We start from the raw sequence: 15,874 nt of genomic DNA, 5'->3' as shown, positions 1-15,874 counted from the left end.
AAATAAATAAATAAATAATAAAACTGATCTAAACGTTACACGTGACCACACTTCACCCGGCTCGCAAAGGGCCCACGGCTGACTGAGCGTGGTGCTGGGCGCGGTGATTCCGAAGCAAACCCGCACTCCACGCCCGGCCCTGTCCTCTCAGGAGCTGGCCTGTCCCGCCCCACGCCCTCGCACTTGCCCTGGGGCGGCGGGCTGCAGGCTGAGCTCTGCGGCTGCACCTCTCGTCACAGGGCGGCCCGGGACCGCGACGTCAGGTCACCGTGCTCGCTCAGGCGCAGCAGCAGGCTTACACTGCAGGAAGGGCAGGCTGGTGTTGAGTTGCCAGGCGCTGTCGCTGAGGGGCAGGGTGCTGTCCTGGACCCCGGGGTCCCTGCTGGGGGCGGCTGCCACGCGGTCCTCTTCCAGCAAAACGGCCACCACCTTCCAAAGACAGGGAGGTCAGCACCTGCCCGGGCCGCTCACCGCCCTCACGGGGCTGCTCCTGCCAGGCGCCACGGAAGCAACCGGGCACAAGACCACGGTCCTGCAGGCGCAGCAGGGGAATGACCCCTCAGGAAGCTGGGGTTTCGGACACATGCCATGGTTTATGGCAGAGATTCTGCTGAAGTGGCAGGACGAGGACATGGCAGGGGCAGGCCCCCGAGGGCCTCGGCATCCTCCCTGCACTCCGAGCCACATCCTCACCGCCTGCCCCGGCCACCTGCCACTCCGCCCTGCGCTGCTAGCACCCCCACCTCCCCGACGCCCACCGAGGGGAGCCCTCCGCTCAGGGTGGGAGCGGACCCGCTGGAGGAGAACCGCGGGCAGCCAGACTGAGCCCACGTGGCGGCTTTTCACACCCGGGGCGGGGTGGGACCGTGAAGAGGAGGAGTGGGGTCCTTTTCTTTAGAGATGCACAGAGGCTACGGGGCCGGGCGGGCGCTGCTGGTTTCCCAGGAACCGGAGGGTCTATGGGGGCTCAGAGGAGACAGAGGCGCGGCGTACAATGTGGAGCGCCACGAGCCCTCCACGCTCCATCTGCAGGCCGCTGCAGGGCCCGTGGTCAATTTAAAGGCCCAGGTTCCTTGGTTTCAAATACTCGAGAGGTATATCCGCCTTGTCAGCTTCACTGTGTTCCCAGTCTGTGTGTGTTAGCTGGGGTGGCCACGTGACGGCCACATCTCGGCACCTACCTGGCAGGCCGCCCGGAGGAAGCTGGACAGTCTCAGTGTGTCCACCTTGGGCACAGCCACTGCGTCCGACGGCTCTCTGCTCTCACTCCCTAAAGAGTCACAGAAAACCACCAGGTGGGCTCTCAGTAGCCACGCCAGAGGGCAGAGGTCACATGCCCGTTAGGAAGCTGGAAGTGGAGCTCAGAAAGCCCACGTTCACTCTGGAACTACTGTAAACTGCCCCTGATGGAGGAAGCTCGGGCGATGAGCACACGGGTGCTGCGTCATAGCACTGCTCACCTGAACTCATAACCTCATGGGCCTCGGTCCCCAAAACATGTAATTTAGAAAACCAACGGCATCTTGTTTTACATAAAGTCTGTGAACAGAACCCTACTTATAGACAATAAGGAAAACACAGGTAGACAAAAGTAGACTGACAACTGTAATCAAATAATCCAATCATCAATAAGTAATAATACAAGAAACTGTTTTGCATACTCACAACTATAAACCTGCTTTTGCCCACCCCTGTAGCTAACGGAATCAATTATGATGTGAGTGTCACATGTCCATGCCTGATTTCCTAGGACAGTAGTCAGCAAACCGTGGCTCGCAAGCCACATGCGGCTCTTTGGTCCCTTGAGTGTGGCTCTTCCACAAAATACCATGTGCGGGCACACACATACAGTGCGATTGAAACTTCGTGGCACATGAACAGAACTCGGTTTTCAGCCTGGGCAAGTCTATTTTGAAGAAGTCGCGTTAGAAGTGGGGGTGTGGTCGCATGTGGCTCGCGAGCCAGTTTGCCAACCACTGTCCTAGGGTGAGGCTTCCTCAGAATAAGCTGCACAGGTGAGCTGAGCACATGGGTCACGGAGGAAAGCGTGAAGGTGGACCACTCCTATGGGACCTGCCATCTAAGTTGATGCAACAGACCCAGCATCCACACGGTTGTATAAAAGCTCTATGCCCGCTGGGTGAGCATCGACCTGTGAATCAAGAGGTCACGGTTCAATTCCCGTTCGGACACATGCCCAGGTGGCAGGTTTGATCCCCAGTAGGGGGGTGCAGGAGGCAGCTGAGTGATAATCGATGATGTTTCTCTCTCATCAATGTTTCTCTCTCTCTATCCCTCTGCCTTTCTCTGTCTCTAAAAATCAATGAAAAAGATTTTGTTTTAAAAATTAAAAACCAATCTCTATTAAGGAGAACAGATTATCCCAAGCTAAAAGCAAAGCGCTCAGAAGCCCATCATGCAGCTGCGTGTTTGGAGGTGGATTCTGCCCTGCTGACCAGCCCCAGATGGCGCTCAGGCTGCTGGTTTGCCCCACAAAGAGGGGTGGCACTTCCAGTCAGGTACGAACAACCTCGCGCCCCCCCCCCCGCCCCCCAAGAGAAAGACAGAAGGAGAAAGAACAAGAAATGCACTGAGCACTGCTGCTGTTCCCCCTCTAGCGGCAGAGAGGCAGTTCGAAGAGCCGGCTCTCAGGAGCCCGGAGAGCTGCTTACCGCCTGCCACAGCCGCGCCCTCCCCAGGGTGCTGGGTCCAGGCCTCCCTGGTCTCCATCTCCTCTGTCTGGACATCTCGCTCCACGTTCCCCTCATTGCACTGCACGTACGCCTGGAAAACCAAGGCTGCCATCAGCACTCCCCCTCAGCCAAGGTCTCACAGCTGAAAAGAAAATGCTGGTTATCAACAACAGTCTTCTCGCTTTTGTCAAGAACAGGATCATGGCATAAATAACCAGCAAGCAAAGACAGTTTGGATCTTAAATGTTTGCTGTGCTTAATAGGCTTGATTTTGTAAAGTGTTCTTGAAAAGTCACATCGAACAATTCAGCTTTGGTGTAAAAAACTACTGAGGAGCCCACCAACATGTTTTTTAAGAACATACTGACTTTGCAAACCAAAGGCAATCTCTTATTTCAAAAAGGAATGTGCAGCCCCAGCAGTCTGGCTCAGTGGATGGAGCGACAGCCCATGGACTGAAGGGTCCTGGGTTCGAATCCAGTCAAGGGCACATATCTTGGCAGCAGGCTCAATCCCAGGCCCTGGTTGGGACACATGCAGGAGGTAACCCATTGATGTGTCTCTCTCACATCAATGTTTCTCTCTCCACCCCTCCTCCATGCTCTGTAAACATCAGTGGGAGAGATCCTGGGTCAGGATTAGCAACAGCAAACAGGTGTGCGCTGCAGTGAAGAGTTCCGTTGCTAGCAGCTCTGAGATGAGAAAAGGGGAGAGAAGTTGGACCATCCACTCAAGGTTAGAATGAGTCAGCAGGACTCATCCAGCAGCTCCTGGAGGGCCAGCCCATGAGAGGGCTGTACCAATGGACGGACCCAGCGCATTACCAATGGCACTAACGGGACATAAGAAAATGCAGAGGCAATCCTTGCCTTCACCTTTTGGAAGTCGCACGATCACAGAATTAGTGAGCACAAGCACAGCAGCGAGTCCATGGCAGTGTGGCAAGGAGGGGACAACTTTGGAATAAGGGAGTTCAGTGTATGTCATGAGGGAAGGCTTCACCGCAGGCCTCCAACCAGGCCACGAACATTGAGAAACACACGTGTGACAGGAGGCTGGGCTGGGTGACAGAGAAAACACATGCAGGTGAGGGTCCTGCCACAGGGAGAGGGCACACAGCAGGTGAGGGGTCTGGCACAGAAGAGGGCACACAGGCAGGTGACAGGGAGAGGGCACACAGCATGTGAGGGGCCTGGCACAGGAAAGGGCACACAGGCAGGTGACAGGGTCAGGGCACACAGGGAGGGGGCACACAGGCAGGTGAGGGGCCTGGCACAGGAGAGGGCACACAGGCAGGTGACAGGGTCAGGGCACACAGGGGAAGTGCAATGGAGCAGAAAGGATGGACGAGGTTGAAGCACGTCAGGGAGCTCAGGAATCACTGGGTGCACAGCACTGCCAGTCACACCCTCACGGGGACCCGAGCAAGGAGTCCAGGGACATTCTGCTCCCACACTGGGAGCGTGGAGCCGCCACTGCATGTGGGCCTCCGTGGAGCCCTGCACACCGTGAGGTTCGCAGGCACCAGGTGGTGCGGAGGGCCCTTCTTCCCCCTCCCGCCCTCCTCCGCACAGCCCAGCCCTCCTCCAGAGCACAGCGCCGAGCTGCCCGTGTACCCGCTGCACTAACCTGCTTGGTGTTTTTCCTCCCAAAGTTTCTGATGTACATGTCATATTCATTTACTGGCGGTAGATCCAAGAAAGAGAATGTGAATGAAAAGTCCAGGTCAATGAGCCGAAGCAACTTTGTGCTGCGAGTCCTGGAAAATAAATTGGAAACAGACAAGGTAAGCTGGCAATGCCCAAGGGTGTGCGGGCGCCTTGGTGAGACGGAGTCGCTGTCAGGACTCACCTGCCAGTGTCTGCCTGAGGCATTTAGCAGTCCCGCGCGGACCAATGTGAGAGCATCATAAACCACGCTTCCTACTGTTAGAAGTCAGTGCCCCGAGTCTACACAGAGCCAGTCAGGCTGCGTCCCTAGACCTGTCAGGAGAGCAATTCTCTCCACGCCACGCCTTCATGGGCCTCGACCGCACTGCCTTTCTGTGATGTCTCTGCTCTGGGGCCTGTAAGGGGGTCATGTTTGTGCCGCCCACGGTCCTTGAAGCACAGATCTGTGTCCCATGGGACTGGACTGTGCAGCCGCCGCCAAGCCAGCCGCCCTGCTGCCCTCAAGGCGCCCAAGCCCTGCCCTTGGTGTTCCTCAGCTCAGACTCCTCTCCGACTGCAGGCTGGTCTCCTTTCCTTCCGGACGCTAATGCCGGTGCCAGGCTCTCCAAGAGTCTCCCCATCCAGGAGCTCTGTCTCCCCCACTGGTGCTCTACCCACAGGTACCCTTCCACTCACTCAGGTCATTACCCAAACCACCATCTTCCATCACCGTCCTCTCTAGCCACCCTCCCATCCTCCCAACTCACAGCTCCAGTCCGCCATCCGCCACATCTCCCACCACATGGCATCCCAACAGACGAACCCCCGGCTCACTTGTGTAAGCCCTCAGCACCATCTTTTGAGCTGGTGGTCCACAGCACCATCTTTTCCCCTCTCAGTGTGTGTGGTAACAGCCTTTTCATTCTTGCTGCTGAGTCTTTGTGTTTGGCTTTCTCTTTTCCCTTAAGTCAGACTTCTTAAGGCTTATAAATTCTATGAATGTTTTTAAATAATTCCTTTTGGCTTTGTTGAACTTGACAGCTTTCAATTTTATGGGTTTCTGACGTTATCTTCTATTATTTTGTTTCTTCTCATTTCTTACTGTTCTTTGCCCTATTGAGATGGGTATGTGGACAGGGGTTGGCAGCCTTTACCGTTTCCAATGTGTCTCAGAATAGCTTTAACTGCATCCCACAGCTTTTAAATGCTGGTTTCCATTATCGCTGTGGAAAATAGTTTCTAATTCCCATTTGACTTCTTCTTTGACCCACAGCTTTTTAGAAAATACTACTTGATTTTCAAAGTTTTGAGTATTTTCTAAATTGCCTTTTTATTATTGACCTCTAGCTTAATTCTACTGTGGTCAGAACACATCTTCTGTATTTTTCCAATCCCATGTCCAGAACATACAATCTTTTTGAAAACTGTTCTCTGTATTCTTCAAAAGACCATAGATACTGCACTTGCAGGTATATTTTTAGATGTGTGTTAGATGCAGTTTAACCATGCACTCAAACCTTTGTGTCTCCACTAAATTTCCATCAGCTGCCAATGCCCACCTGTGTCCTCTGGTGCTGCCAGTGTGCTCTGTCCACTCTGTCCTCCAGCACTGGGTGCATTCAGGCTGCCTGGCGGGCTCATCTGCTGAGCTGACCCTTTTATTGTTACCAAGTGACTTTCTTGTGCTCTTCCTGCTTTCAAGTTTCCCTTGAAGTCAGTGGCATCAGCAGTGTTTAGTCAGTGTTTGCTTGGTATGTCTCCTCTATCCTTTCTCAACCTTTCTGTGTCCTGATATGTAAGGTTTGTCTCTTGAAAGTCACATATTTGACAGGTCCCATTCAACATCTTTGCATCACACCCTTGAGACGCCACAGGGACCTGACGCTTCTCCTGCACCACACCTCCTCACCCATGTGCCTGGTTTCCTCACACGTCATTTCACTCAAGTCGAAGAGCTACTGATGATGATGTGAGGTGAAGCCGTACTGTGTTCAGTTGTTTTCCTCCAGTTCATTACATGTAAGGCAGGAACTTGTGGTTCTGGTTTAATCACCCATCTTTCTGTTGTTGTCTCTGTTCCATAACCTCCGTTCCTTTGTTGCTCCTTTCCTGACTACTTTTTTTTTTTTTTTAATATATGTATATACATATTTTTAAATAGAGTTTTATTAATTTCAGAGAGGAAGGGAGAGGGAGAAAGACAAAAACATGAATGATGAGAATCATTGAGTGGCTGCCTCCTGTAAGCCCTCTACTGGGGATCAAGCCAGCAACCCAGGCATGCGCCCTGAAATAAAAAACATCCTGGACACAAATGACAATGAAAACACAACAACCCAAAATCTATAGGATACAGTGAAAGCAGTCCTAATAAAGAAATTCATAGCACTACAGGCCTACCTCAAGAAAGAAAGAAAGAAGAAAAAAAGAAAGAAAGGAAGGAAGGAAGGAAGGAAGGAAGGAAGGAAGGAAGGAAGAAAGGAAGGAAGGAAAAGAAAAATTGATAATAAATTATCTAACCCTACAACTTAAAGAATTAGAAAGAGAGCAACAAGAAAAGCCCAGAATAAGAAGACGGAAGAAAATAATAAACATTAGAATGGAAATAAATGACACAGAGACAAAAAAAAAAAATTATACAAAAGGTCAATAGAACCAAGAGCTGGTTATTTGAAAGGATAAACAAGATTGATGAACCTCTCTCTGTTCACCAAGAAGCAGAGAGAGAGGACCCAAATAAACAAAATAAAAAATGACAGAAGTGAAGTAACAATCAACCCCACAGAAATACAAAGGACTGTAAAAAAAAAAAAAAAAATACTATGAACAACTCTATTCCAACAAACTGAACAACCTAGACGAAATGGACATAGTCCTAGAAAAATACAATCTTCCAAAACTTAATCAGGAAGAATCAGAAAATCTGAATAGGCTGATAACTACTGAGGAAATTGAAACAGTCATCAAAAAACTTACAGCAAACAAAAGCCCTGGTCCGGACAGCTTCACAGGAGTTTTACCAAACATTCAAAGAACTAATACCGATCCTCCTCAGATTATTCTAAAAAACCCAAGAGGAACACTTCCAACCTCTTTTTATGAAGCCAGCATTACTCTAATCCCAAAACCAGATAAAGATGCAACAAAGAAAGAAAATTACAGGCCAATAGTTCTGATGAACATAGATGATAAATCCTCAATAAAACCATAACAAATAGCATCCAACAATATATTAAAAAGATCATGCACCATAGCCAAGTGGAATTTATTCCGGGGATGCAAGGATGGTACAAGAGTCACAAGTCAATAAATGTGATACATCACATAAACAAACTGAAAGACAAAAATCATATGATCATATCAATAGATATAGAAAAAAACATTAGACAAAATCCAACACCCTTTCTTTCTTTTTTCAAAATATATTTTATTGATTCTTTTTGCAGAGAGGAAGGGAGAGGAATAGAGAGTTAGAAACACCGATGAGAGAGAAACATCAATCAGCTGCCTCTTACACACTCCCTACTGGGTATATGCCCGTAACCAAGATACATGCCCTTGACATGAATCAAACCTGGGACCCTTGAGTCCACAGGCCAATGCTCCATTCACTGAGCCAAACTGGTTAGGGCCCAACACCCTTTCTTGATAAAAACAAAAAACAAACAAACAAACAACTCTCAGGAAAGTGGGAATAGAAGGATCATAACTCAACATAATAAAAGTCTTATATGACAAACCTACAGCAAACATTATACTCAATGGGCAAAAACTAAAACCATTTCCCCTAAAAACAGGATCATGACAGAGATGTCCACTCTCACCACTTCTGTTCTGCTGAAAGCTAATTCCAGCAGGGTATAATAAAATGTAAGAAATCCTCAAAAGGTTGATGGGTTTCTATATTCAGCAGGACCGAATCAAATTATGGCCTGCTGAAATAGCTGAAAGCATTTCCCCAAACCTAAAAATCTACATGTTATTACCTGCTGCAGGCCAAACAGCTGAACAGCCAAAAGCAGTTCCTCCAACCTGACGATGCCTACTATATACCAAACCTTACCTTTAACATGAATATCTGCTTTGCTTTAGGGAAAACTGTGTTAATAAAAAGCTAGGGGTCCAGAGATTCGGAGAACTTGGTTACTAAAGCTAGGTCTCCTCTGGCTCCCTAAAATGCCTTCCAAATTTATATTTCATGTCTAGTCTCTTTATTAATTTACACATTGCCCCTTCCCCAGATTCCTGAACCCTTCTAAATGCTGAGAAACACCCTGGTACGGTTCAACATAGTACTGGATGTTCTAGCCATAGCAATCAGACAAGAAGAAGAAATAAAAGGCATCTGAATTGGAAAAGAAGTAAAACTCATTATCTGCTAATGACAAGATATTGTACATTGAAAATTCTAAAGATTCCATAAAACACTACTTGATTTAATAAATGAATTCAGCAATGTAGCAGGATACAAAATTAACACTCAGAAATCAATAGCATTTTTATACACCAAATAATGAACTTACAGAAAGAGAAACTTAAAAAAAAAAAAATCCCATTTACCACTGTGACAAAAAAATTAAGATACCTAGAAATAAGCTTAACTATACAGGTAAAAGACCTATACTCAGAAAACTACAGAAAAAAAGAGATAGAAGAACACATAAACAAGTGGAAGAATATACCATGTTCATGGATAGGTAGAATCAACTTCATTAAAATGTCCATACTTTCCAAAGCTATCTATAAACTCAACACAATCTCCATTAAAATCAGTGGCATATCTCACAGACCTAGAACAAGCTCTCTAAAAATTTATAGGGAATAAAAAAAGATCCCAAATAGCCGCAGAAATCCTGGGGGGTGGAGGGAAGACAAAGTTGGAGGGATCACAATACTAGACATCAAGTTATATTACAAAGCCACTGTTCTTAAAACAGCCTGGTACTGGTGCAAGAACAGACATATAGACCAATGGAACAGAATAGAGAACCTAGAAGTCACCCAAGTCATTATGCTCAATTAACATTTGACAAAGGAGGAAAGAGCAAATAGTGGAGTCAAGACAGTCTCTTCAATAAATAGTGCTGGAAAAATTGGACAGATACATACAAAAAAATGAAACTTGACCACCATCTTACACCATTCATAAGAAAAACTCAAAGTAGATAAAAGACTTAAATGTAAGATGAGAAACCATAAAAATCTTAGAAAAATCCATAGGCAGCAAAATATCAGATATATCTCGTAACAATATGTTTACTGACACATATCCTAGGACAGTGGTCGGCAAACTCGTTAGTCAACAGAGCCAAATATCAACAGTACAACGATTGAAATCTCTTTTGAGAGTCAAATATTTTAAACTTAAACTTCTTCTAACACCACTTCTTCAAAATAGACTCGCCCAGACCATAGTATTTTGTGAAAGAGCCACATTCAAGGGGCCAAAGAGCCGCATGTGGCTCGCGAGCCGCAATTTGCAAACCACTGTCCTAGGACAATGGAAACTAAGGAGAAAAGAAAAAAAAATGAGACTACATCAAAATAAAAAGCTTCTGCACAGCAAAAGAAACCATCAACAAAACAAGAGAGCCCACTGCGTGGGAGAACATATTTGCCAATGTTATCATCAATAGGGGTTTAATCTCATAAATTTATAGGGAACTCATACAACTTAACAAAAGGAAGATAAACAATCCAATCTAAAATGGGCAAAGGACCTAAATGGATACTTCTTGAAAGCAGACATACAGAAGGCCAAGAGACATTTTAAAAAATGTTCAGTCACTAATTATCCAAGAGATGCAAATCAAAACGACAATGCGGTACCATCTCACACCTGTCAGAATGGCTACCATCAACAAGTCAATAAACCACAAGTGCTGGTGAGGATGTGGAGAAAAAGAAACAGCACTGCTGGTGGGAATGCAGACTGGTGCAGCCACTGTGGAGAACAGGATGGAGTTTCCTCAAAAAACTGAAAATGGAATTCCCATTTGACCCAGGGATCCCACTTCTAGGAATATATCCCAAGTAACTAGAAACACCAATCAGAAAGGATATATGCACCCTGATGTTCATAGCAGCACAATTTATAATACATGTACACAATGGAATATTACTTGGCTGTAAATAAGAAAGAACTCTTACCATAAGTGTTACAGTATGGGTGGACATGGAGAGCATTATGCTAAGCAAAATAAGCCAGTTGGAGAAAGATAAAAATCAACATGATCTCACTCATTTGTGGAATATAATGAACAACATAAATTGATGAACAAAAATACAGCCACAGACATAGAATCATGGAACAGACGGTCAAACCTCAGAGGGAAGGCAGGGGAGGGTGAGTGGGAAGAGAGGCTACGGGTGGTAAGAAATCAACTAAAGAACTCGTATGCGTGTAAGCATATCCAACGGACAAAGACAATGGAGGGAGGGTAAAGTCTGGGGCTGGGAGGCTGGGGGAGGCTATGAGAGGACAATGTGGGGAAAGGGGGCATATGTAATACCTTTAACAAAAAAGAATTCAAAAATATATTGAATGAGATAACATATGCAAGGAATGGAGCGCAGAACCCGCTCCATTTCTATTTATAAACAATAAATAGAAAAATAAAGAAGATGTAACTATTTTCATACATTTACTGACTGCCCAGCGTTTTCTACTGTGTCCTCACCAGCCTGGGTCCCTCTGGTGGAGGCAGGGGAGCAGTAAGAGAGTGGGCCGCTGTTTCTCGGCCCCTCTGGCTGGAGTGGCTGCCAGCCCGCCCCCGGTCCCATAGAGGGACCTCCAGTCCTGCTCTGAGGCTCAGTCTCCAGCACTGTGTGGCCACCTGCAGCACCCCTCACTTCAGTGCTCCCAGGCTTTCTGTTTCCGGCCTGGGTCTCCAGCTGAACTGACCTCTGGTGGTATTTAGCTTTGCTTACTAAATTGTTAAAAATGAGAGAGCGGACATCTTGTGGCTGTGTGTCGTGCGCGTGAGCCCCGTAGGGCCAGGGAGGCACCCAGCTTCCACGCGGGGAGGAGGCCGAGGCCGCAGCCGGAGGGAGGCCCCGGCCCCTCAAGCCGGTGTGAGACGGAGAGACCAGCCTTCCCTGTCGCCGGGGTTAATCAAGAGTTTTGGCTGGACCTCTGAGCACACACACCGAGACAGTGAGGAGCCAGACGCAAAGTACAGACTATGGCGCTGAAACGGATTAATAAGGAACTTAGTGATTTGGCCCGTGACCCTCCAGCACAGTGTTCTGCAGGTCCAGTTGGGGATGATATGTTTCATTGGCAAGCCACAATTATGGGACCTAATGACAGCCCATATCAAGGTGGTGTATTCTTTTTGACAATTCATTTTCCTACAGACTACCCCTTCAAACCACTTAAGGTTGCATTTACAACAAGAATCTATCATCCAAATATTAACAGTAATGGCAGCATTTGTCTCGATATTCTAAGATCACAGTGGTCTCCTGCATTAACTATTTCTAAAGTTCTTTTATCCATTTGTTCACCGCTATGTGACCCAAACCCAGATGACCCCCTAGTGCCAGAGATTGCAAGGATCTATAAAACAGACAGATAAGTACAACAGAATATCTCGGGAATGGAATCAGAAGTATGCCATGTGATGCTACCTTAAAGTCAGAATAACCTGCATTATAGCTGGAATAAACTTTAAATTACTGTTCCTTTTTTGATTTTCTTATCCGGCTGCTCCCCTATCAGACCTCATCTTTTTTAATTTTATTTTTGTTTACCTCCCTCCATTCATTCACATGCTCATCTGAGAAGACTTAAGTTCTTCCAGCTTTGGACAATAACTGCTTTTAGAAACTGTAAAGTAGTTACAAGAGAACAGTTGCCCAAGATTCAGAATTTTTTTAAAAAAATGGAGCATGTGTATTATGTGGCCAATGTCTTCACTCTAATTTGGTTATGAGACTAAAACCATTCCTCACTGCTCTAACATGCTGAAGAAATCATCTGAGGGGGAGGGAAATGGAGGCGCAGTTGTCGCATCAAAGGAAACAGCATTATTCTAGCAGCATCCATTCTTGTTTCAGCCTTCCACTGTTAGAGATCTGAGGTTACATGATATACTTTATGCTCATAACTGATGCGGCTGGAGAATTGGTATTGAATTTATAGCATCAGCAGAACAGAAAATGTAATGTAAATATTTTATGCATGTCAATAAAGGAATGACCTGTTCTTGTTCTACAGAGAATGGAAATTGGAAGTCAAACACCCTTTGTATTCCAAAATAGGGTCTCAAACATTTTGTAATTTTCATTTAAATTGTTAGGAGGCTTGGAGCTATTAGTTAATCTATCTTCCAATACACTGTTTAATATAGCACTGAGTAAATGATGCAAGTTGTCAATGGATGAGTGATCAACTAATAGCTCTGCTAGTAATTGATTTATTTTTCTTCAATAAAGTTGCATAAACCAAAAAAAAAAAAAAAAAAAAAAAATGATTTGTGCACTAGGGAGAGCAGACCCCTATCATTCTGCTAACATATTTTCCCAATTGGTCAATCATCTTTAAATTTATCAAGTTTATGGAGTATTGCACCTTAAAGAAATTTAACATTGTGTCTGTTTTTAAAAATATATATATTTTTTTATTGATGACAGAGAGGAAGGGAGAGGGAAAATAGGGAGAAACATTGATGATGAGAGAAAATCAGTGATGGACTGCCTCCTGCACGCCCCACACTGGGGATCAACCCTACAATCCTGGCATGTGCCTTGACCAGGAATCAAACTGTGACCTCCTGCTTCATAGGTCAATGCTCAACCACTAGCCTCACTGGCCGGACTTAATTCTCAGAAACTCCTTTCCTCTCACTGAGAAACCTGATCATGTTACCTATGCGCTCTTACTCATTGCTCTCCTGCTCCATTTGGAACTGGCCTCGGACACTGTAGAGAGGTATCTATTTGCCCCACATTGCTAGTTAATGTGCCTGATGTACATCTAGTGGTATCGGTGCTCTGCAGTTTGTGTTCTTCTCCTCTGCACCTTACTTCCTTACAACACAATGACACATATATCTATTAAGTATCCCTACAATTTTCTCAACAACTTTAAAATTATTATTTATCATTAATCTATTCAAGTTTTAGCCTTTGATTTTTTAAAGTTTTCTTTTTGACCCAGAATAATTCATGTGGCATGCATGAGCGGGGTTCTGCCTCAGCCAAACTAGGGTGCCCCCGGGTAAGCCCAAAGCTAGCGCGGGATGTGCTGAGTGTCTGGACCGGCACACGCCTGCTCTCACAGGACAGGGACGCAGAGACGCAGCACAGACTAAAGAATATAAAGTCAGGGGTGAAACAAAACCTCTATTGGTAAAAGTGTACTGAAGAAAAACACACTAAAACTCCGTAACACCTTCTGCCAATTCCCAGGACACCTACTTTTGCTTAAGGGCCTGAGTCCGACTCTTTAGGCGTTGTGAGGCGGTTGCAAAATCCACAAAAATTCCACAAACAGGGGCTCTGGAAGGTGAACTGTTTGCGTCTGTACAGAAAACAACAACAACAATTATTTTGAAACAAATTATTTCAAGCAAAAAATTTCAAGCGTAAAACTACTGGCAGCACATTTAAAAACCATATCTCATGGCTAACATACCGATAAACATCATTCCGGAGCACCGAAGAGGCCGCCTCTGCTACTTTCATGTAAAACTTTCAGGCAACAGAGCAAAACTTACTGTGTATGCGCCAACCGCACAGGGAGAGTTAGGAATATTTCAGAACCCTTATACATGCCGTCTCCATTCCTCCCTCTCTCCCTGGGCCCTCCACAATGTATGCTCTGGTCAGGGACCTGGGACACCAACAGACAAGCAGCCAAAACAGCGGGAGGCAAGTTAACGTTGACCCTTTACAGGCTCAGGTCCAAGGCAGCGCCCAGACTGAAGGGTGGTAGGTGGACGCTCCGCCACTGCCCTCCGCACAGGATGTCAACTATCCTGTGCCCTCCAAGGGTTTCTGTGGTTTCCTGTGCCGATTTACCGCCACGTTTGTTTGTTCAAATGTTTATTTCAATTCTCTCGTGCCTGGTGCTGTTTTACCGGCTCCCCGGGGCCAGCGGACTCGGCCACCCGCCCGCCGTGGCCGGAGCAGGCTGTCCGGGCCCCTTTCCCCGTGCTCCGCCACCTCCACTCGGGACAGCGTGGCACGAGGGTGAACCGGGCGTGTGCACGAGCGACTCTGCAGCTGTACACAACATGCAGGTGCCGGGAGCCCACTGAGCAATGAGGAGACTGGCGATGTCTCCCGGCTCAGGGTTAGACTGGAATAACCACTGACACCCTGCCGCGGCTGGCAAATGCCACGTGTCAGCACTCGGGAAATACACCCTCACCAACCAAGTACACAGGTCACCTCTCAGAGGTTAGAAACACTTTCAAATACCTCGGCCTAACCTCGTGCCCTGGAAAACGACTTCCTATTGCCCTGAAAAGGGAGAGGTGTGCATTTTATAAGCCACCAGGACAGTCAGCACAGGGGCAGCAGGGCGGTGCACAGAAACAGCACGAGGACGGGTGGGCTGGGCAGCAGGACACAGGCATGAGCCCTCTCTCAGGCGGGCGGCTGTTCGCATGGCAGTCGCTGTGAAGACATGCTGACAGTGCTGGGAGCGCCTCACATGTATTAGCTTATTGGATTAACCCACTCCACCTGAGGAAGGCCTGCCCTTATTTTACAGGAAGGACACTGAGGCACAGAGAGGGTGAGGTCCTGCTACGATCACACAGCTAGTGACAGAGCCAGTGCCATGGAGGCCACTCCACGGCCCCTTCACAAGGAGGATGACCTCTGCTGGGCCAGGTTCAATGGGTCCTGGAGGGCAGCGCCACCTGTCTGGGTAGCAGTGTAATCAGAGTGAATAATTCTTACAAATGAAAAACACAACAAAAATTATGTCTTAACGGGGGTTCTAAATTCTTGTAAATTGAGCTATTAAAGGCCATAGTTACTGGAACAATGAAGGGCATGAATAATTTTTTAAGACAGTAATTCAAATTTCTGCTGAGAAAACCAGAAATTTCAGAATAGCCGAAACCGGTTTGGCTCAGTGGTAGAGCGTCGGTCTGCGGACTGAAAGGTCCTAGATTCAATTCCGGTCAGGGGCATGTACATTGGTTGCGGGCACATCCCCAGTAGGGGGTGTGCAAGAGGCAGCTGATTGATGTTTCTCTCTCATCGACGTTTCTAGCTCTCTCTCTCCCTTCCTCTCTGTAAAAAATTCAATAAAATATAATTTAAAAAATTTTTTTTCAGAATAAAATCTTACAGAATCTCAGCAACACCACCACAAGCACCAACCCCACACCTCGCTCCGCAGCAGCGTCACCACCGCCCAGGATGTACTTAGCTGCCCGCTGGGAGAATGTCCCATAATCCTCCGCAGCAGGCACCGTTATGAGGGCAGTAACATCTGCCCAGCCTTCACCGGATATTGCTCCACATCAACTACCAGGCATAATGAATTTACCTACCGCTTATGATTGTTTA

General features: G+C 46.8%; 1 protein-coding gene and 1 pseudogene across 3 annotated transcripts in view; one reads left to right on the top strand and one right to left on the bottom strand.

The window, feature by feature from the left end:
* The window catches only part of DYNC2I1 (dynein 2 intermediate chain 1), a 53,763-nt gene that overhangs the window by 13,521 nt on the left and 24,368 nt on the right, over positions 1-15,874 (bottom strand). For both annotated transcript variants that reach the window (XM_084896809.1, XM_084896810.1), the window contains 5 exons: positions 13,766-13,868; positions 4,323-4,452; positions 2,673-2,784; positions 1,182-1,270; positions 300-429 (listed from right to left, as the gene is read on the bottom strand). In XM_084896809.1, the coding sequence (XP_084752935.1) occupies positions 300-429; positions 1,182-1,270; positions 2,673-2,784; positions 4,323-4,452; positions 13,766-13,868 (564 nt within the window). The remainder of the gene's footprint in view (positions 1-299; positions 430-1,181; positions 1,271-2,672; positions 2,785-4,322; positions 4,453-13,765; positions 13,869-15,874) is intronic.
* On the top strand, positions 11,382-12,731 carry LOC311629606 (ubiquitin-conjugating enzyme E2 D3-like; annotated as a pseudogene). Its single transcript has one exon. The product of its transcript is annotated as a ubiquitin-conjugating enzyme E2 D3-like (transcript).

This window comes from Pipistrellus hanaki (genome assembly GCF_964339955.1).
Source record: "Pipistrellus hanaki genome assembly, chromosome: 10".
Taxonomy (NCBI): Eukaryota; Metazoa; Chordata; class Mammalia; order Chiroptera; family Vespertilionidae; genus Pipistrellus; species Pipistrellus hanaki.
Note: the sequence above shows the minus strand (reverse complement) of the source record. Positions and strands in the feature narration are given on the sequence as shown.